This window comes from Elephas maximus, chromosome 13, assembly GCF_024166365.1.
Source record: "Elephas maximus indicus isolate mEleMax1 chromosome 13, mEleMax1 primary haplotype, whole genome shotgun sequence".
Lineage (NCBI taxonomy): Eukaryota > Metazoa > Chordata > Mammalia > Proboscidea > Elephantidae > Elephas > Elephas maximus.
The window spans coordinates 54,580,207-54,603,075 of record NC_064831.1 but is presented as its reverse complement, the minus strand read 5'-3'; the positions used below and the strand labels follow the sequence as shown (position 1 = coordinate 54,603,075).

The following is a 22,869-nucleotide window of genomic DNA, read 5'->3' as shown; positions in this document are numbered from 1 at the left end:
GTAAGTGCTCACACTATGCCAAAAAACAGCGAATGCTTAGTATATTTTAACTCATCAAAGAAAGGCCAAGGATGGGAGGTCAGGAAGTAAATTACTGTGTTTCTTTGGAGAAGGAAAAAAGTAAGGAACAGGATGGAGACGTGAAAAGTGACCCAAGTCACATGGGATCACTTTTAATTTCAGTTGAAATAAAAACTTACTAGATCTACACTGGTATCCAAAGAAAATGAGGTTCAGCTGGGTGATGAGAAATGGGCACAGATATGCAGAAAAAAACACAGGTCAGGGAATGGATTCCTGGATGGTTCTCTCTCAGTGAGTTCCCCTATGAGGATAAAGGAAAATCAAACTACCTGGACTAAGTGCTTCCTAAATTGCACATACCACAGGATACCAGTTCTGCCATACGTAAGTAAGTAGTGGTAGTGAGGAGGGGAGAAAACGTATTCAAACGTTTTGGGAACACTGCATGTTGTATGTACCTCTTCAAGTCATAATGCACATGAGCATATCAAGGGCTCTCAGAAGTTCTGCAAACATGCTCAAATTTGTTTCATCCAAATACATTTTCCAAATATATTTGTCCACAGAACCTTTTTTCAGGGCACATCAATGCCATGGAATAGTTTGGGAAATGCTAGTCTAGGGCTATTATTCCTAAACTCTCAACTCACTTCTAGAGAAACAAGAATGAGGCTCATGTAACACACTAGGCAACCACATTTCTTACGACACTGAACTCTAGCTCAAATACAGACAGCTGGATTACTAAGGGTAGTCAAGACATTTTCCGAGATGCAACTAAATACCAAAGCTACGACTTTTAAAAGTGCTAAGGATCCTTACCTAATAAATAATCCCTAAATAGGGATAATGTCAATTCTGAATACATTTATAAAAACCAAAAAACCAAACCCATTGCCATCTAGTGGATTCCGACTCATAGCGACTCGAGAAGACAGAGTAGAACTGTCCCACAGGGTTCCCAAAGAGCACCTGGTAGATTCGAACTGCTGACCTTTTGGTTAGCAGCCATAGCTCTTAATCACTACACCACCAGGGTTTCTAAATACATTTATAGGCCACCCTAAAACACAGGAAAGAAACAGCGGGAAAAGACACAGACAAGCTGACCACAGGGGGAAATGGTTATGGGGTTCCTGTGTTTAAGGAAGCCTAGTGGCTTCCGGCATTTTGGTATATTACAATGTCATATATCAGGGAAATTTGTAAGGAAAGTTGCCAGGACCTCCAGCTGGGAACATATGGAAAGATTACTGCACTTCTATGCACTGCTCATAGCAACCTCAGGAGAAAAGACAGAATACAAACTGAAGTAGGAGTATCGTGTTGACCTGAAAGACAGGTATCCTTGAGAAACCAAAAAAGATGTGCTCTATTAATTACATTTCTAATTTCTGTAACACTTGCAGTACTCCATAGACTAGGATTATAGTTTCCTACCCTTCTCTACACAAATCTGTGGCAGAAAGAAGACTGGCTAACTGGCTAGAGATTGAAATCATTGACCTTGCATCATGTGGTGTTTGCTTGACAGACAGATGAGAAAGTAAAGCAGGTCCCTTGCCAAACCCCATCACCCACTACCAGATGCTCTTTGGTTCACTTTTAGAATGCAAATATCCTGGGAGGAAAACATGAACCTTTAAGTTACACTAAGCTGTTAATGATTGGGAGAGTCTCTAGAACTGTAAAGCCCACAGCAATGCAAGGTATTTTTATAATTATTACTTCTAGACTGAAAAAAAAAGGGAAGAGAGGGTAGGAAGGAAGACATTAAAAGGGGGGGCGGTGGCAAAAGCTATAGATGGACAGTATAGGCCCAAGAGGGTGAGTGACAAGGGCCTCCACATGCCTGTGGCTTAGCCTAATTCTGAATCAGGTACTCAGGACAGAACAACAGGCTGAGAGTCACCATTCACACCGACATGCACGCACTGCACTCCTGCACATACAGTAATCAGAGGGGGGCTGAGGAAGCAACCCTCAAGAAAACAAAAGACAGGAATCTGGAGGAAGAACACTGCTGCAGGCTAACATCTGTGAGGAAAGGACAGAAGGGCAAGATGGATAGGAAAAGCAAAAAAAAAAAAAAAAAAAGTAGATATTAATAGCAGTAAGGAAAGGCAGTTAAACCTGGAAAACTAGGAAGTTTATGAAAAAAATTAAGCTGAAGCACATTTCCTTAAGCACAGTGGCAGAGGCCCTATTGCCTAAAGTAACTGTTCAAAGAACAGGAAACTTACACTATTAGGAAACACTCTTCATGCTCCAGGGGTGGACTTTCCCATTTTGGATTTCTGCCACTCTGAGCCTAAACCTACCAAACCAAAACCCAATGCTGCTGAGTAGATTCCAACACATAGCAACCCTGTAAGACAGAGTAGAACTGCCCCACAGGGTTTCCAAGGCTGTAAATCTTTCCAGAAGCAGGCTACCACATCTTTCTCCCATGGAGCAGCTGGTGGGTTTGAACTATCAACCTTTTGTTTAGCAGCTGAGTACTTAACCACTGTACCACCAGGGCTCCGCCTAAACCTAAAGGCTCTGCATTTCAGGAGTTTTATTACTAAGATGAAGTCCTTCAGCTCCCTCTACTGTTCAAAAATGCATTTTATTTATGTCAATTCAATCTTTAGTGACCAAAATAAATAAAAACACATAATACAAACATATGCACCACACATGGCACAGTCCAGGCAACCAGAGTTGAAACATACTTGCCTACCATGAGTTCTCTGGCCTGGATCATGTGCTCCAGAATAAGCATTAACATATCCTACCATCCCTGGCACTCAATCAAAAGGATTTAAGGGATAACCAAGAGCTTCTTCACTAAAAGAAGCAAAGTTTTAGTAAGGGATGAAGACCCTATACTTCACTTCTCAGCTGGATTTTGCACAGAGCTTTTTATAAAGGAATGTCTATGCACTAGTCCATACACTAAAAATCAAAGCATCACTAAGTTTTTTCTGTCTATGCCTTTGTCTTTTCTCCCCCAATATTTCCTTATTAGAAGACTCTCCTCATAGATCTAAATACAAAGTTGCTAGCACCTTACTATCTCTAGGATATTCCATAAAGAATAATCTACAGGTCAGTTATGGCGGCACACTTTTATGGCGGTAAATCAAGCATGTGTCTGAGAGAAGTACTCGTTCACTCACCTGCTCCTTAAACTGCTTCTGGGACAAGCAGTCAGTTAGGTCCACACAGCCAAGAAGACAACCTGACGGATAGTCACTGGGAAATTCCAAATCTGAATCAAGAAAAGCAAAAGGATTGGATAAATTTCCTTCTTTGTGACCCTAGAACTCACAAGTCTGTTTTCAATCCTGAACAAGTCATATTTTCCATTATCTATTTGTAGACAAAGGAACAAAGAGGTTTTTATTTGGCACAACTGTTTGAATTTTAAGGAGCCCTGGTGGTACAGTGGTTAAGCATGTGCCTTTTAAACAAAAAGTTGGTGGTTCAAACCCACCAGCCGCTCCACAAGAGAAAGATGTGGCAGACTGCTCTCGTAAAGATTACAGCTTTGGAAACCCTATGCGGCAGTTCTACCCCGTCCTATAGGGTTGCTACGAGTTGCAACTGACTTGACGGCAATGGGTTTTTTGGGGGGGAGGGTTGTATTTTAGGGAAAAATTTAGTGAGTGGCTTGATTAGTCCACTATCCACATACTAGGCTAGGAAAATTTTTCTTTAGAAACCTATTGTCCTCACATCATCAAAGTTTGAGGACAACAAAACTTCATTCCAAACAAATCAATTCTGTTATGCTGAACTGGATCAGACTAGAGGTTGGTGCAGATAGGTTTTGGAAACAGAGAAAGGCAGCTACAGGTGTCAAGAAAACAGAATTTTCTTCTCTGGTGGTAAAAACCATAAAAATGTCAGAATATAAATTTAAAACAAGCTATTCAAATAAGTCAAAAAAGAAATGTGTTTTTAAGCATACATTTTTGATTCTCAGCAATTCCTCATGCTTAGTTTCTTAAAAACCGTTTTAAAGATGGATCTATAACTATCCTCTCTTTCTACCTTCAAAAAAACTGTATGGGCTGGATAAGAGGGGGAAAAAAAACAGGACACTCAAGGACCAGAAGTATTATTTAGGACCCAAATTTTAGTAGGTGATTCCCAAAATATGCTGCTTAAGTCAATCAACTTTTATCTGTGGACATTCTTCCCAATCTAAAGACCCCAGAGTTTACAGCAGTCATTTCATCTTCATAATAAAAAAGACAGGAGAAATTTACTTAGATAAAATCATTGATTTCTGGTACTGGAAATTGGTATTTTTATTTGTACTGTTTGACAAATTGTGCTTTGAACAGCTGTATATGATCTGCCACTAAACAAACAAACAGCAGATAAAAGGTTTAAAACTCCATTTCAGCCAAGAAAAAGCCACAGGAAAAAGGAAGTGAAGAAGATGAAAGTCAATGACTTCTCTCCACAAAGCAGGAATGAAAGGAGACTATGTGGCTGTTACCTTTCCCACGAAGAAGACGATATGTAGCCTGGAGTTCTGAGACTTCTTGAGGGGAGGGTTTTTTGGCTGTGGCTGCTATCCAAAGTCGTCCTCTGTGAGGGGTGTACCAGGTTCTGCCCTCCACCCTTAAACAAATACAAATTTAGTAAGAAGAGTCTAAGTTCTAGTTTCCTGGAGGATCACACAACATACAAGCTCCATAGAAAATTATCCAGTAGGAACAAGAGGTCTGTAGATGATACCTTACCAAGACAGATAGCTTTTGTGAAAAACACTTTTTTTCCACAAAACCCTTCACTTGAGGATGAACTCTGTTCTCTGATTTCTCCTATGATCAGAACAAGGACAACTCATCTCTCTCAACTCCCTAACACTTTTCACCTGACCCCTCTACTCAGACCCAGAGCTCTGACTAGCTTTGGGACTTCTACAATTCAAACCCAATACGTTCAAAGCATCCATTTTGTCCCACATAAATGAAAGTCCTTGACCTTCTTTGAGTCAAAGACTGATCTTTTCCTGGAAGATCTGTTGATTAATTGTTCTCTAATCTGAGAGAAAAAATCCTCAAACACAAATAACTCTCCTAAAGTGGTAATTTATAATTATTATTTAATAGAATGCTGAACAGGAGGTTTCAGCAAAGCTTCCAGACTAAGACCTACTAGAAAGGCAGGCCTGGTGATCTACTTCCAGAAATCAGCCAATGAAAACCCTACAGATCACAATGGTAGGATCTGCAACCAATCATGGGGGTGGTCAGGACCTGGCAATGTTTTATTCCATTGTGCATGTGGGTGCCATGAGTTGGGAGCCTACCTGACAGCAGTGAACAACAATGACAATAAAAATGTCTATCATCTTTACTTTTTAATTACAACCACACTCATTTATATTTTCTATAGGGTTATATTTTTTTGTGGATAATTAAACAATTTGTTGAATAATGTGAAAGAATCCTAAAGTGGAAAAACAAGGCATTCAAGAGAATTTAATTACTCTGCCACTCTCCAAGGGTTATAAGAAGATGGTTCTCTTTTACCTCCCACCAAATACCCTTCTTATACCATTCTTATACTGGGAATGAGAGTTGTGAACTTCTCATATCCTTGGTTTTCCAAAATAGAGTGAAGTAGAGGAGTTCCAGGCAGACAGTAGGTGCTCAATAAATAGGAAATGAATCAATATATGTCTGCCCTCTACACCGAATAACCTGAAGGGCTACCGGGAAAATGGTCGCACGAATGTAGTGGAATCACCCACGTTATTTCTGTGGGATTAGTGATTGTGGGCTGGATGCCGATCATCCTGTTCTTTTCAGGGAGAAAATATGAACAACACAGATCCAAAATAGGGCGAGAGAAGTGTAAACATTCCGATTTCCTCGGCAGAAGGCAAGATGTTTAGTTTTCTACTTTGGAAAAGGAAGACACCGAAATTGTAGAGAACTGAGTAAGAAGAACAGACATCTGAGGCCGGTTGCCCTGGTGCTAAAGCAGATTGCTGTGTGCTTGTTCTTACCATACTGCACACAGAAAACAATGAAGCGCCAAAGTATGAAAGTCCGACCTTCAACAGGGGAGAAAATGGCAGCGTAAGTTAACACAGGATGGAAATCACAGCCAATAATGAAACCATCAAAGCAGGAACGATGGTTCCTAAATGTTGATCATTCTCTTCTCAGGGAAGTGGGGAAGTGACTGAAGCTGCAGAGTGGAGTGGAAATACCACTTTGAAAACCTGAATGCTAGTTCCACCTCTGCTGCTAACTAATTTGTGAAAGATTGTAATACTACTGGCCTGACCTAGTCATACAACTACTGCTTTGAAAATTGTAAAATTCTATTTAAACACAAGGCATTATTGCTGTTACAAGTTAGGATACTACCAGGCCTATAAAATTCTAGTAGATAAAGTAAGAAGGGAAAACAAATAGGTTGTAATGATAAGTGAAAGAAAAAAACACACACACATAAATACACATGAGGATCTCACTACACAACCACGTGCACGGGAGAGAGAAGAAAAATAAACACTGAAATGCGAACAGGAGCTGCTTCTAGGTGGTGCGACTATGAGTGATAGTTCTTTTTCTAGCTAATTTTCTATATTTTTCAATTTTTTATTTACATTTATAAAAGAAAAAAAAAACATTTAAAAAAATTGAATTATGAAGAAGCATACGAAACCGTGGAGAAGCAAACTACTACTACTGCCAACAGGCACCACTAGCCTGTAACCCTTTCCACTTACCCCTCACCACTTCCCCTGCTTTTTGCAGGAAAGGAATTTGTGGTAAAAAAAAAATGTTTCTCAATATGGTTACCCAGATTAACAGATATGCAGATGAAAAAAACAAAATCAAAGCTGCTATCTTAATAAAATGAATAAACAGACACTTCAAATAGGATCAAACCATTAAGGTAGCTGAGTAGAATATTACAAAAGCAAAACCAAGGCAAGTTTTTTCAGTAGATTTCCTTCCAAAGACTTTAAAAAACTGATATTCTATTCTTTGTGATGACTCAAATTCTTAGCCTAACTTCAGGATTTTAAACTACTCAATGAAAAATTACTACCAAGTCCGTAACAAATATATTGCTTATAGCTCCATGTACTGAAGAGTATTACAAATCATTACTAGATTGGGGAAAACTAATTCCAGTCCATAACTCCAAACCAAGTTTCTATCATCCTAAGATCTTCCACTGCCAAGATTCATTTCTGCTCTTACCTTTTAATCCCTCTGACAAGCAGAGAAGCCCAGGGTTGATGCATAGAGAGGCACCAGCCACCATCAAAGCCTTCCTGAAACTCCTGGTCCTGGATTCGCATTCGGTGATGTGAATCGAGCTCTAGTTCCGATCCTGCTAAATGCAGAGCCTTCTTCTGTGAGGCTGCACCTATCTGGTCTACCCACTATACGGGGCGGGGTGGGGGGGCGGGAGGGAAGAAACAAAAAACAAACACTGTTCCATCTGACAAGGGAAGAACCTGTAGGTTTAGGTGAATGAGGTGGGTGGACAGTATTAGATGAATGCTAATAATGGGGCCATCATTCTTGAGTATTTTCTTAGAAAAACATATCCCACCTTCATCTGAAACAAGGCCAACAAAGCTGGATATGGCATTAAATTTAGTAGGATCCCAGGTGCGATAACAAGGCTCTATCCTGAAGGATGATGTGGAATGTTGAGATTTCTATACAAGGCTTTCCTACTCCAGCAACACCACACTTCTGAGACCAAAGAGCTGTAATTATTTCTAGTTTATACTTATTAATGATCCTTATTGGACTCTGGGCAACTTCCAAACATAATTCTATTGGCCAAACGAAGGTTCAACATTTTGGTCCACATATTCTTCACGTGTTTAGGGTTGGGGTCACATGCTGGTACCATAACAAAGCCAAGCAGATGCTGTCAGCAGCAGCAGGTCTGACTACTGGGTGCCTGAAGTACTCTCCTACCCTGAAATTAACAACCCGTCTCCTGAAAGAGAGGATGGAGCAGGACAGAAACAAGGTTCAGGCAAAGGGAGCAGAAAATTACAGGGTATAGGTAATTACAGGAGACTGAGGAGTCCTGGAAGAAGTTCAGAGGGTGACAAAGTTTAATGTTTCTTCCAGAGCAAGAAGATCAAGTGCTCCAAAATTAACAACAATAGCAAAAAAAGCTCTGTTAGGTGGGGTTTGAGGTCAGCTGTCTTGATTTTCTGATATTTGATTTTAATAATGCATAGGAAAAAAAACACTGGAGTGGCAGGTTTCCGTCTTTTCAACTGTGAAGTAATGAGGGTGGACTAAATGAATCTCAGAGAATCTTTCTGCAACAAAATTTCATGTTTCTAATCAGTTGTGTCATATCTTTTCAAAAACCCACATCTACTGTGTACTTAACTATGCGGAAAGCACATAAAGAAGGGAGACGTATAAAATATGAAAAAGAAATGGTTCTTGCTTTCCAGGAACTTATAAACTTAGTGGAAGACTGCCACATAAATAACTACCTAAAACATAAGGCAGAAGGGAATAAACACTAAGTAAGGGTACAGTTATCATACGGGAACACAGAGAAAGAACCAGTCCACTATGGGGGAAACAAGTGATTTCATAAAAAAGTTGGTATTTGAATAATCCTGAGGACCAAGTTCTTTCTGTCCTACCTCTACTACAGCTCATAAGTATATATCACCTGTTTCTCTATTCCCACAGCCATTTCCTTAAACGAACACTTTATTATCCTTTAATAAGACTACTACAGAGCCTGCTAACTAGTCTCGTTACCTCTATTTTAAGCCTTTAAATCTCTCTCTGTTGCCCTACTAGTACTTCAACCCTGATTTGGGCCTTCATCATCTCCCCACTGTACTGCTGCAACAACCTCCTTAGCAATTTTCCTGCCTCTAGTCAAGTCTTACTTCTCTCTCCAATCCATGATTTGCATAGGCAAGGAGATTGTGCCAATTTTCTGTTAAAATTCTTCAAGAATTCCTCTTTGCCTACTTTAGGATAAAACCTTAACTCCTTAGCATTAGACGTAAGGACCTTCATGATCAGGTGTTGCCTACTAATCCATGTAAAGTTCTAACAATCCTCAATTACTTGTTCCCCAGCCTCCAGTGCTCTCCATTTGCCGAGACTTTGTGTGTACTGCATCTTCTGCCTGGAATTCCTTCCCCAGATTTCGTCTGCCTGGAAACGCCTACTCACCCTTTAAGTCTCCTCTCAAATGCTATCTCTTTTGTGACTCCTACAGCAGATCCACAAATACCCTCTCCTCAATTTCTACGATACCCAGAACATGTCTCTATTATAGCAATTATCTTAAAGTATTATAATTATTTGTATTTGCATGTCTTCCCACTAAGCCTGAAGTTCTTAAGTACAGGGGAGGGCCTTTACCTTTTAATTTCCCAGCAGCTAGCACAGAACCTGGTCCATATGCAGTGCTAAAGGAATGTCTCCAATTAAGCCGTCTATAGCGCTGTTCTGAGTGCATAATCTCTCTGCTTAAAAACTCATGGCTCACATTTACAAATAAAAAATATTAAAACTTCTTAGCTAAACATTTAAGCTCTTTAGTGATTTCATCCTACCTACCTAACCTTGCTCTATTTCCCATGATAATCCTTTTTATGAGCCCTATCTAGATAGCTAGAAACCCTGGTGGCATAGTGGTTAAGTGCTATGGCTGTTAACCAAAATGTTTGCAGTTTGAATCCACCAGGTGCTCTTTGGAAACTCTATAGTGTGGTTCTACTCTGCCCTACAGGGTTGCTATGAGTTGAAATTGACTCGGTGTCAATGGGCTTTGGTTTATCTAGGTAACCAGAGAACCCTAGTGGCACAGTGGTTAATGTGCTCAGCTGCTATAGGAAAGGATGGTGGTTCAAACTCACCAGCTGCCCCGAGGGAGAAAGATGTGGCAGTGTGCTTCCATAAGGATTAAAGCCTTGGTAACCCTATGGGACAATTCTACTGTGTCCTATGGGGTCCCCAGGAGTTAAAATCAACTTGATGGCATCAGGTTTGGTTTCGGGCAATCTAGGTAGCTGAATTCATCATCCCTTACATATAGAAAACCTTGGTTGCACAGCTACAGCTACTAACCAAAAGGTCGGCAGTCCGAATCCATCAGGCACTCCGGAAACCCTATGGGGCAGTTCTACTCTGTCTTATAGGGTCACTATGAGTTGGAATTGACTTGTTGACAATGAGGTTTTTCGGTTTTTTTTTTTTGGTTTTTTAAATATCGTAGCCCTGGTGGTGCGGTGGTTAAGAGCTATGGCTGCTAATCAAAAGCTTGGCAGTTCAAATCTACCAGCCACTCCTTGGAAACCCTATGGGGCAGTTCTACTCTGTCCTATAGGGTCTTTATGAGTAGGAATCAACATGACGGCAATGGGTTTTTTTGAGTATACTTCCCTGTACCCACGCTTTTGTTCCTACAGTTCATTCTGTCTGGAATGTTTTCTTTCCACCATCCCCAAACATCCATTTCTTTGAGTATTTATTTCCAGTGCCAGTTTATGAAACCCTCTCTTACTCCCCTCAACTGGAAGTAGTCTCTCCCCACTCTGAGTTCCTACAACACTTTATTAATATCTCTATTGTTATTAGCTATTTAGGAAGCTCTTTTCCCTATTAGTTTGTGAGTTCCTTGAGCACAGAATCAGTGTCTGGCTGATCACTTATTACTGTGCTTATAATAGCAGATGCTCAATATACAGATTTAATAGCTAAATGAATGATGACAATGAGTAAGTGAACTAATATTTTAAATTAAAACACTACTCTATGGGACTACCTACAAAAGAAAGCATGTTAACAAAAGGACCACGAGGTAACTATCTAAATTTCTACTGTACTTAACAAAAACCTCTCTTGGGACATACTCAGCTGATAATACAGGTCAACTTGTCAGAAGTGTTCCAAGAAAAAAATTAGGAAATTGGGTTAGGGAATAAAGTTGGCAGGTGTTTTGAGAGAGTGGACTTTGTACCAAAAGCCTATGAAATAGACACACTTTAAAGGAGAATATCTGGGCTCAAACTTCTCTCATCAGCTAGAGAAAAGATCCACTAACCTGGGGAGGAGGTTGGTGCATGTTGGGATTCACCAGAGTTCCCAAAGGCTCTGCAGAAGATCTATCCAATTTGGTCAGAGGCTGGTTCAAGGTTCCACTGGCAATGGCCTGTATCGTCCCATCCAGTCTATGAAAACGAACCAAAAGGACAGAGTAACTGGTTAGGCTGTACGCTCAGAACATCCTTACTTACCATTAACATAAAACTCTTCAACAGTCATAAAATCTGGACTTCAAAGAAGGGTCCCTAGACAACAGTCCTCCCCCTACAACTTTGTTCTCTTCGTTCCAAGAATCCTAAGAAATAGGAGTTAGGAAAAGTTCCAGAACACTAGGAAAATAGGTAGGGCACACTACAATCATTCATTTGTTTAACAGGATCATCACTAAAAATGCCAAGATCAGAAAAGCTGCCTAGGAAGAGTCTGGCCCAGGGAAGAGAGTTTGTTTTATCGCAGTCTATCTTCTCAACCCATTGTCTTCTCAACACACCAGTTATTCCTCTGCCCACTCAGGGGTCCCTCCCCACTCCTCCGTGCTGATTTAAATTCTATCATTGTTTCAACATTCGGAAGTTCTTAAAGGAGCCTCCTCCTGGCCCAGCACAAAGTCCTTGCTGCCTTCTCTGAAGTCGTATAGCACCTACTACCTAAACAGTCATCTGATACATCCCATGTTATCCTGTGCCTATGGTGTCTGGCTATTTGACTCTAAACCAGTAAAAGAACATGATGCTTTTTCACTTAAGGATTGTGGAAATAATCCCACTGGTTATTAAGAGACCACAGGCCCTGCAGGAACCATATTATTCTAGTCTCTCCCTCCACATGACTTGCTGCTGTACTCCACGCCATGCTGACAGATGTTTGTGGATGATAAGCATCCTGAGGCACAACATAATGAAAAGTTTGTACTAGTAGGAAAGGCTGAACTTGCCTTTGAATTCGACTCAAGGACTATTTGTCAGGAATCTCTCATATGCGAGGCAACTTAGAAGGTGTGGAGGACTGGGTTCCTGCCTTCAAGAAGCTTTCAATCTAAGTGGCAGGTTTAAGACAGCTGTAGAGATGAGGAAAATAAATGGAAGGACGTAACAATTACTGAGCTAGGCACAGTCTATCTGGTGGTTATTATCACATCATCCCACAGGTTGTACCCAGTAGATTTAAGGCAGAGGTCTGAGGAAGGGATCTCCAAACCAATCAGAAACAAAGGCATGAAGAAAAAAAAAAAAGTGCAAGAATTTGAGGGAAGAGATGGGTCTAAAATAGGGTAGACATAGTGGGATCTGAAGGAGAGAAATGGAGTTGAGACATATTGTAGTAGTAAGCATATTCAGAACTCTATAATCTATAAAACAAATAATACGAATAGCTAATCAATACATTTTAGAACACTGAAATTTACTAGTACACAACCAAAGCAAAGCAATGTGAATTAAAAACTACAATGAAATACCGTTTTTTCACGTGTCAGAATGGCAAATGTTTAAACAAGTTGTTGACAAAGAGATGAGGAAACAGACATTTTGATATCTGGTATGTAACTATTAAGTCAAAAAGTATGCACAATTCAAATTCTGAGGTGCTGCTAAATTTCCCTTCTAGAAGGCTGTGCTATTTTATACTCCCATCCATAGTAAGAAGAGTATACCCATTTTCCTACCCCCCCCAAAAAAACACCTGTTGCCGTCAAGTTAATTCCAAATCATAGCCACCCTATAGGACAGAATAGAACTGCCCCATAGGGTTTCCAAGGAGTGGCTGGTGGATTCCAACTGCTCACCTGTTGGTTAGCAGCCAAGCTCTTAACCACTGCGCCACCAGGGCTCCCATTTTCCTACACTCGCAGTATCATCATTTTTTTTAAGCCAATTTGTTAAGCAAAAAATGATACACTGTGTTTTTAAATTTGTGTTTCCCTAGTTATCAGTTGAGCATCTTTTCAGATGTTTATTGGCTAATTGTATTTCCTTATCAGTGAATCCTCTGTTCTTAGCCTTTGCCCATTTTTGGGCTGGATTTTTTGTCTTTTTTAATTTGCAGGAAGTCTTTATATAGTATGGATATTATTCTTGTTTTTTTTTTTTTTTATCCATACCTAATTGAAAATGTTTAAAATATTTTCTCCCCATCTGGTACTGTCTTTTTACTTAAATTATATAAAAATATTCTCTTATATTTCTATATTTCTTTCCATTTATTTTATTTCTCTCTTCAGTCACACCAATTATCACAGTATGGTGTGAAGTAGAGATCTAACCTAATTTTTTTCCAAACTGGTGGCTAATATCCCAACATCATATGTTTAATTCTTTCATAAGCATATCCATGCACACATGCACACACACACAGGTCTCTTTCTGGATTGTGCTATGTTTTATCGATATATTCCTGTGCCCAAACTACTCCTCATTGTTTTAATTACTGTAACTGTTTTTACCTACTAGGACAAGTTACCCTGTTTATTTTCAAATAATTTTAAGTTATTCTTACATGTTTTGCATTCCAAATGAATGTATTACTTTTAAAATCAACAAAAATAATGGATTCTCTAGAGGGGAAAAATCCTTTACAGTCAAATTGCCCCTTCTTTCAGACCCTTTCTGGAGCTGCCTACTTACTTGCTGTGATATTCTGCTAGTGGATTTTCTTCTTCCAGGATCTTCCTGCCTGCAAAGTCAATAGTGATCTTCTTAGAGAGTCGGGACGCATGTCGAAGTTCTCTCAGCTCCTCCTGTCGTTTCTGCAGGGTTTCCCGCTCAATTTTGGACAACCACTGGTTAGAATCAGTGGCGAAGTAATCTGACTCATCGTCAATGACTTGGGTCCTTCGAACACTAACAAAAAAAAGAACCAGGGCAATTAGGTCACTAGTTGACAAATAGGGTCTGATTACTAAGAAACTATTTGAAGGCAGCTCATTCTTCTCCTGGATGTTAATATCTCAAATACAGATACCCAAGAATGTTCATAAATCAGGTCAAGCTTTACCTGGTTCCCAGTTTCTGCATATATCTTGTCCCCAATGCAGGCTCAGCCCAGCTCCTAGAACTAATCTGAATCTCAGGCAGGAAAAGATACAGTACCATAATCCATTGTCCTTCTACTTTTCACTAATCCAGTCCTCACTTTCTGATAATAGGGCTTCAGCCTGGTCTTGCTACATCTGAGTTCATGTCTTGACAGCTTACTTAATATCCTAATCCCTCCATAATTGGCTCCCAGCCTATTCCTGGCAGGCCCTTTGCTTCCCTTTCCTTTAAGAACTCAAGTTCTATCCTAGAATGTCCTGTGGCTGGGGCTTAACTACTCTTAGGACATGCTATTTCTCTACTACTACATGTCAGTTTTCGTTCCCTGCAACAACCCTATCTCTAGTTCCTCCACTAATACGCTGGGCCAAATTTCAAGATCTGGCAGTCAGGCCTATCCCTAAGAGCATATGGACGTAGAAACTGAGAACCAGGAGGAACCCTGATGATCCAGCTCTCTTATTCTACAGATAATGATCCTGGGGCTCACAGAAGTTAAGTGACTACTCCAAAGTTACAAATCCAGTTAAGACGGAATTTACACATCACCATAAATTAGTGATCTACATAGGCATACGGGAAATACTGATATGAGGCTCATGCATTGATTTCAGTTTTTCAGGACTCAGCTGGAGTTATTAAAAGATTTTATGTCTTAAAGTAGAATTTTCTTAAAGTAGGACATTTAGGAGGGTTCAGGGGAAAATTGGCCCTATACATGAACTTAGATTATAAAACTGGTGCCCTTGATCATAACCAGCAAAGCAGCAACATCAGTAGGGGAGGCCCTTTTTCAGTTTTTATTTATCAAGAAATGCAATACACTTCTAATTCCATTTCTAACGCTAAGTTGTACTGGGTAGGGCTAAATGTGATATTTAAAGAATAAAGAGTGAATGTGATTTACAAATCTTGTGATGGGCTCACTTAAGGGATAATTTCCTAAATTATATCTCATATATTCATAGCAGATGGTTTGGAAGGAAGTAACAGGTGCTGGCTCATGAGAGGATTATAATGCCAAGAATGGACTCCCAGGTCAGTCACAATAAGTAAGAGACTCCAGGGCTCTCTCAGGACTTGCACAGGTTCTCCCATGGCCACTTGCGAAGTCTTATCTAAACATTCTTACCACCTACTGGATCTGATACATATTTTGTTCAAATGAAAATTATGAAAGAGAAGGAAATAAAAAAAAATTGAACTAACAAATCCATAAATCTATCTCCTAAAGAGAAGTCAGTGGGCTCAGCAACAACAGTATAGGTGTTTAAAAGCCAATTTAGATATATTTAAATACACTGATTATTGAATCAGAAAACAAATCAGTGTCAAAGGGAAAGGAAAGGGTAAGTGATGCCTTCCTATAATATGGTGCTACCTCTGCTCTCTAGAAGGGGTCCTGGTGGCACAGTGGTTAAGTTCTCATTTGAAAACCAAAAGGTTGGCAATTCAAAGCCAGGAGCTGCTCCGTGGGAGAAACATATGGCAATCTGCTTCTGTAAGGATTACAGCCTTGGAAACTCTATGGGGCAGTTCCACTCTGTCCTATAGGGTCGTTATGAGTTGGAATCAACTCGATGGCAATGGGTTTGGTTTTTCTTTTTTTTTTTTGCTGGCGCGGGGCGGGGGGAGGGGATGGGTATGCTCTCCAGAGGCAATTTCTAGATTCTCCAGAGTCTAGCACAGCAGTTGGCACATGGTAGGCACTCTAATATTTATTGACTGAGAGCATGAATGGCTGCAAGTAAAACAAATGGAGAATTATGTCAGCCTGAATCATCTTTCCAAGGAGTACACTAGCATTTGCCAAGAATCAAAAAATGCTGCAATGTAGCATCCTCATGGTAGGAGCCTGTCTTATTCAAACATGGATTCAAAAACGCAACGTAGGCATCCTGTCTATGGGACCCAGCTCTCTTTTAACTTAAATTTTGCTATTCTACCCTGAGAAGGTATCAAGTTCCAAAATAATATTGGAACAATGGCCAGAATCTGTGGACTAATCTATTTCTTAACATTTGTTATTTCATCCATATCATACCTAGTTTTGTCAAACTCTAATAGTTTGTCTTTATGCTTCACAGCCTTCTCTAGGCCAGACTTAATTCGAGACTCCTGATGAGGAAGAAGGTCCCTGGGGGAGATATCCACCTTTCCAGAATTCTCCGTCCCTGAAATTCAATAAGGACATCAAATGGTGTCAGCCTATAATACAAGCTTAGTTGTACCACTGTGCAGCAAACAAAACACCAGCAGATCTGGTTCAGCCCCTGATGGCTTGAAGCGTTCACTTTAATGGAAAACAAACAAGTACTCAGACCAGGCTTTACTGTAGAGCATTAAGCAGTGCTTGACACATAATAGGTTCTCAATAAACGTTAGTCTCCTTTTCTTCTCTTAAGGAAATTTGGGTCACTAAGGGTATCAAATTATTTAACAACACAACAAAACAATGCCACATAAATAAAAAATTTTACTGAGTAGGGCTGAATATCACATTTAAACATACCTTTACATATCAAAACTGAAAACTAAATAATAGAAGAAAAGAGAGAAGAAATTTCAGGGATTAGAAATTGTTAATGAGAACCTATTAGATGCTAGGGTGGTTACTCCACATTATACTATTTATGTCTCACAACAACCCTGTAAGGCAGCTTTTATTTTCTGTTTTACAGATAAGGAAACTGAAGTTCATAGATGGTAACAGATTTATTGAATCTACTCAGTTTAGTTTTTTTTTTTTACTCAGTTAGAAATTAGAAGGCAGAAATGAAATTTGAACCCAGATCTAACTCTAAAGCCCAAATTCTTTCCACCACCCATGTCTTATCTCCTTTGAAACATAATACCATAAAACTATATATCCCAGAAGAGAGAGCCACAGATTATAATAACACCAAGACCCAAAATGTGTTAGGGAAAAAAACTAGGCTGTAATAAAGGCTGACCTTTCTCTTTACCTATAACCGGAAGTCTATTTAAAGTCTCGCTAAGCATTTATTTTAAAATTTTGAAAAAAAAAAATTAGAAGTCATTCTTGTCTTTTAAATACAAAAAAGGCACTTAGAACTACCTTTTCTCATAATAATGATGTTACAGAAATCCAAACTGAAGAACTATGGAGACACGTTCAGTCTCATTAATAATGTAAAAAAATGACAACTATAAAAAAAAATGAAATTTCAAAATTCAATAATGACAGATTTAGGGGTACATTGCTAATATTTCTATAGATTGGTACAATATTTGGTAAATTAATTTAGCAAAGACCTCTCAAATATCAGAAATGATTGTATTTTTTGACTCAGTAATCCCATTCTTTGGAATTTATCCCAAGGAAATAAACCAAAAGATATATTAATCATTTGTGGTATTAGTTATAATTAAGGAAAATTAGAAATAGCCAAAATATCTAGTAATGAGGCAAAAGTAATAAAATTACAACAGATCAAATTAACAGATTATTCTTAGCCACTAGGAGCAATAAATAATGATTATATAGCAACACAGAAACTAATTACAAAATATTAATTGAAACAAAGGAAAAATATAAAATTCTATATGTACAATGATTGCTACTTTATAATATCAACTAATCTACATTAAAAAAAAAAAAAACTATGAACTAAAGCACAAACAAAATACTTGTCTAAGTGGGCAGTAATGGGTATATTTTTCCTTTTAAGAATTTCCTTAACTATTTTTGTCATTTTTTTTTAAGTTTTTAAATTTTGAGATTTTTTTTAAGACCTTTGTAAAACACTTAAAAAAGAGCTGCAATAATAGTAGAGTTCCTGTATAACTGTTACCCATCTTCCATTAATGTTAATATCATTCTGACATAACCATGGCACAATTATCAAAACCAAAGAAAGTGACAATGGTACAATACTATTTATTAACTAAATCACAGATTTTGATTTTCAGCATTTTTTCCCATTAATGTCCTTTTTTGTTCCAGGATTCAATCTTGGATCCTACATAGCTGTCAAGTCTCCTTAGTCTCTTCCAATCTGTCACAGTTCCTCAGTCTTATCTTTCAAGACGTTGCAAATCTCCTATGCTTAAACATTTGCCCAATAATTTTAGCATCCATCTGTGGATCTTACCTGTAGCAATTACTACTGTGGTGTTCTAATGATGATTTTCTATTACTCTCATTTCTTCTACTTCATTAATTGGATTTCCTCTGTAAGAAAGAATTGTCCTTCTCCCCGCTTGTTAACTTATTCAGTTATTTTTTTCTTTTTATGAGTGTTATGGGTTGAGCTGTGTTCCCCAAAAGATATGTTGAAGTCCTAACCCCAGGTATCTATGAATGTGACCTTATTTGGAAACAGCATTCCCGCAGATATAGTTAACCAGAGGCCATACCAGAGTAGGGTGGACCCTTATCCAGTATGACTGGTGTTCTTATATGAAGAGACCAGACAGAGAAACACAGGGAGACAGCCATATGCACATAGAGGCAGAGATTGGAGTTATGCTGCCATAAGCCAAGGAACATCTGGGGCTACCAGAAGCTGAAAGGGCAAGCAAGGACGCTCCGCTAGTGCCTCTGGAGCGAGCGAAATTCAGCTGACACTTTGCTTTCAGACTTCTAGCTTCTAGAACTGTGAGAGAATAAATGTCTGTTGTGTGAAGCCACCTAGTTTGTACTACTTTATTACGACAGCCCTAGGGATCTAACATAATGAGTGTGGTCTCATGGATACTCGTTTTATGCTTTGGGTTATAAGCCATTACTACCGTAAATTTATTTTGTTGCTCAATGTTACATGGTTTTAATAAATTTTTTTTAAAAAATAAATGCTTGTAGAACAAGTGAGTGAATGAACTACATCTTGCATACCAGGATACAGGACAGAGAAATAGTCACAGATACAACACGATGTAACCACCACCACAGTGATCCAATCACAACAACGCTGCCTACCTGACATGAGCTTCTTCAGCAGCTTTTGGCTCTTGTGTGAGTCACGCTGTAAAATATCCTGTTCTTCACGAGTACATACCTACAAAGTAATAATAGTAAAAATACATGATTCAATAAAGTTACATTGTTTGCTTGATGTACCTAAAAAGTAACATCAAATTACACATTACCCATAAAAAACCCATTGCTGTTGAGTCAATTCTGACTCATAGCAACCCTATAGGACAGAGTAGAACTGTCCCATAGTGCTTCCAAGGAACACCTGGTGGATTCGAACTGCCCACCTTTTGGTTAAGAGCTGTGGCACTTAACTATTATCCAACTGCACATTAGATATTACACATTATATTACTACAATAAAATAATGAGACTGTTGGTGTTTTTTTATCTAGACAAATATACCAAAAATATATATCCAAATGAGTTTTGCCCTAGGTCTCTTCCCATTTCTTTCTTCTTTTATGAGCCATATAATAAACTGATCTGACTGCCAAGTGTCCTTGAATGACCTGATGGTTAAAAAAATAAAAACAACTAACCTTCTCACAAAGGACAAAGATTTGCTACCATTGGAAACACTGAAAAAAAAATACAAGACTTTTTTTAGAAAGCCTTCCCACTTCTAATCTTGAAGGTTGAGTCTTACAAGAAAAATTATAAGGATGTTTATTAGAACCAGAAAATGAAACAAATTACAGTGCCAATCAGTGAGAACTAGTCTAGCTTTTATACTATATATTTTCTTTGCCTTCAAACATTGTCTACTTATAGTTAATACATTAAGCAAAGAAAAAGTTTTATTATAAAATCACTGCAATTTAAGAAGCGAGGTTGAGAAGGGGTTGCTTAAAAAACAATTTCATATTGAGCTTATAAAACTTTAATAAGACTTCAAAGCAAACCTGCTTTATATTACAGGTTCTTAAACTGAAGGATCCAAAGGACCTAAGAGAAAACAATGTACTTCCGAACAAAGAGCTGCCTCGATGGCACAAAGAGTTCTTCCAGCAGCTATAGCGTATTTCTCTAGAGAAAGCCCTGTATGGGAAGCGATCTACTGTCATTTCATGAACATTTTTACTGGTATACACCTACATTTTTCAGGCCATCCATTGTCTATTGGTTTATTCTCTGAATATATGGGAAAAAATTAAGGGCCTCCTCAAAGGAGAGAAAATAAAGCAATATAAAATGGATGCCTTCACCAACACCAAATGCCACTGCCTCTGCCAGCCAGCTCAACTGGCAGCATAAGCTTTCTAGACAGCTCATTAGGGCTTTTGTGAGAGAGTCCTTAGTGCTACTTCTTCCAGGTCATTGTCTCAGACAGAGCAGAGCTCTAACAGGGAGGTGTCCTGGAAAGAGAAGCTATAATGACCTGAGAAGTATGTCACAGTGGCTCTGTTCCCCTAAGGATACGAGCCACATCTGAAGACTCTGACAAAATGTTTTGACATATCAGGTCCCAAAGTTCTCTTGCACTGAAGTTAATCTGATCCAAGAATTGGATTCCTCAACAATGCACTTTCTCAAAACCCTTCCCACTAACAAGCCTCAGTACTAACACTTAACCTTGGGTATCTGACTAATCAAACTCCTGTTGAGTTCACTGGACATCTTAGCAGAGAAATTAACTAAGGAAAAGAAAAATTACTAGGAACCTGAATAGTCCTACATATTAATTAACACAAGGCTCACTAAAACAAAACAGAAAAGAAACAATTTACCAGAGAGCCACAGAATAAGCAAGGGCCAGAGCCCTCTTGCTCACAGACAATACGCCCACAGATCAGACAGTTATTGATGAGCTTATGCTTCTGGCCCAGGCAATCACAAGGGTGGCGACCAGGGAGCAGGACCGCAAGCCTGTCCTGTCCCTCTTTTGTGTATAAATTGACAAACTTCGTCTTCTTCTTTAAGGAGTTACTGTTCTCTTGTGCCTAATGTACAGAGACATCAGAAAGAGCATCAATTAGGACAATGAAAACGGTCAAGGGAGAACAACCTCTGCCTCTGTCTGATAACATTTATACACTTCCCAGGAACTGTGGAAGAAGGGAGGGAGTGGGAGAAACACAAGGGAGTTATAATTAAGGGTCTGAGGAAAGGTTATATTCTAGAAAAACTAGCTAATAATCAACCTTACCTTTTCTGTTAGTAGCATTCAGTCCCCACTATGGCTGGTGGAGGTAAATGTAGCAGTCAAGGCTGTATATGTGACATTTGTAATTAAGAACAACTAAACTGGAGATCATAAGAAACAAGGATGCATCTAAAAGCAGACAGTATTCATGGATTTGGAAACATGGACAACCGATAAAATAAGAAAAATCAATAAAAAACTGACTCAATAAAAAATCAATAAGAAAAAGACAGACAACACAATAGAAAAATGCGTAAAAAAACCTAAACAGGTACTCCATAAAAGAAAATATCCAAATGACCAACAGACACATGAAAAGGTGATGAACTTCATTAGTCATCAAGAAAATGCAAAATAAAACCACAATGTGATACCACTACACACCAACCAGGTTGGTTAAATTGAAAAAAGGCAGAAAATATAAAATGCTGGCAAGAATCAGAGCAATTAGAATTCTGCTGTGGTGGGAGTACAAACTAGTATCTTCAAAAGCTGAACATATGCAAATCCTGTGACCCCGCAATTCAACGCATGGGTATATACCCAACAGAAATGTGTAAATACGTTCACCCAAAGACATGTATAAGAATGTTCACTGCAGCATTAAAGTTAGAAATTACCCAAATGTTCAACAGTAAAACGGATAAATTGTGATGTATTCACTAAATAGAGCCTTACACGGTGTTATGAATTGAATGGCGTCTCCCAAAAATGTGTGTCAACTTGGCTAAGCCATGATTCCCAGTATTGTGTGACTGTCCACCTTTTTGTCATTTGATGTGATTTTCCTCTGCATTGTAAACCCTACCTCTATGATGTTAATGAGGCAGGATTAAAGGCAGTTATGTTAATGAGGCAGGACTCCATCTCCAGGATTAGGTCCTGTCTTAAGTCAATCTCTTTTGAGATATAAAAGAGAGAAGCAAGCAGAGAGACATGGGGACCTCATACCACCAAGAAACAAGAGCCAGGAAAATAACGCATCCTTTGGACCTGGGGTCCCTATGCTTAGAAGCTCCTTGACAGGGGAAGACTGATGACAAGGACCTTCCCCCGGCGGGGGCAGGTGGAGAGAGATAAAGCCTTCCCCTGGAGCTAGCTGGCACCCTGAATTCGGACGTCTAACATCCTAGACTGTGAGAGAATAAATTTTTCTTTGTTAAAGCCATCCACCTGTGATATTTTTGTTATAGCCCCAGAACCCAGACTAGATAATTCAGACATGTAGCAATAAAAATGAAAAAGTATAGCTACCCAAAACAATACAAATCTCAAAAACATAATGTCTAATTGAAAGAAGCTAGACACAAGGGGTACATACTATATAGCTTCATTCATATAGATTCAAACAGGCCAAACTAAGCAGTAGTGCTAGAAGTCAAGGAAGCGTTTTCCCTTGAGAGGGCTGTGATTTTTGGACATATGAGGGTGTCTTTTAAAGGACTGATATATAGGCATCGGGAGCCCTAGTGGCACAGTGGTTAAGTGCTCAGCTGCTAACCAGAAGGTTAGCAGTTTGAACCCATCAGCCTCTTCGCAGGAGAAGGTGTGACATAAAGATTACAGCCTTGGAAACCCTATGGGCCAGTTCTACTCTGTCCTATAGGATCGCTATGAGTCGGAATCGACTCAACAGCAATGGGT

General features: G+C 39.0%; 1 protein-coding gene across 4 annotated transcripts in view; it reads right to left on the bottom strand.

The window, feature by feature from the left end:
• Positions 1-22,869, bottom strand: part of TRIP4 (thyroid hormone receptor interactor 4) — a 64,998-nt gene that overhangs the window by 32,915 nt on the left and 9,214 nt on the right. For 3 of the 4 annotated variants that reach the window (XM_049905552.1, XM_049905553.1, XM_049905551.1), the window contains exons 4-11: positions 20,810-21,022; positions 19,083-19,161; positions 16,185-16,314; positions 13,730-13,945; positions 11,107-11,233; positions 7,254-7,438; positions 4,520-4,644; positions 3,189-3,280 (exon numbers count right to left, since the gene is read on the bottom strand). In XM_049905552.1, coding sequence (XP_049761509.1) covers positions 3,189-3,280; positions 4,520-4,644; positions 7,254-7,438; positions 11,107-11,233; positions 13,730-13,945; positions 16,185-16,314; positions 19,083-19,161; positions 20,810-21,022 — 1,167 coding nt within the window. The remainder of the gene's footprint in view (positions 1-3,188; positions 3,281-4,519; positions 4,645-7,253; positions 7,439-11,106; positions 11,234-13,729; positions 13,946-16,184; positions 16,315-19,082; positions 19,162-20,809; positions 21,023-22,869) is intronic. The other variant, XM_049905554.1, reaches the window with a different exon arrangement.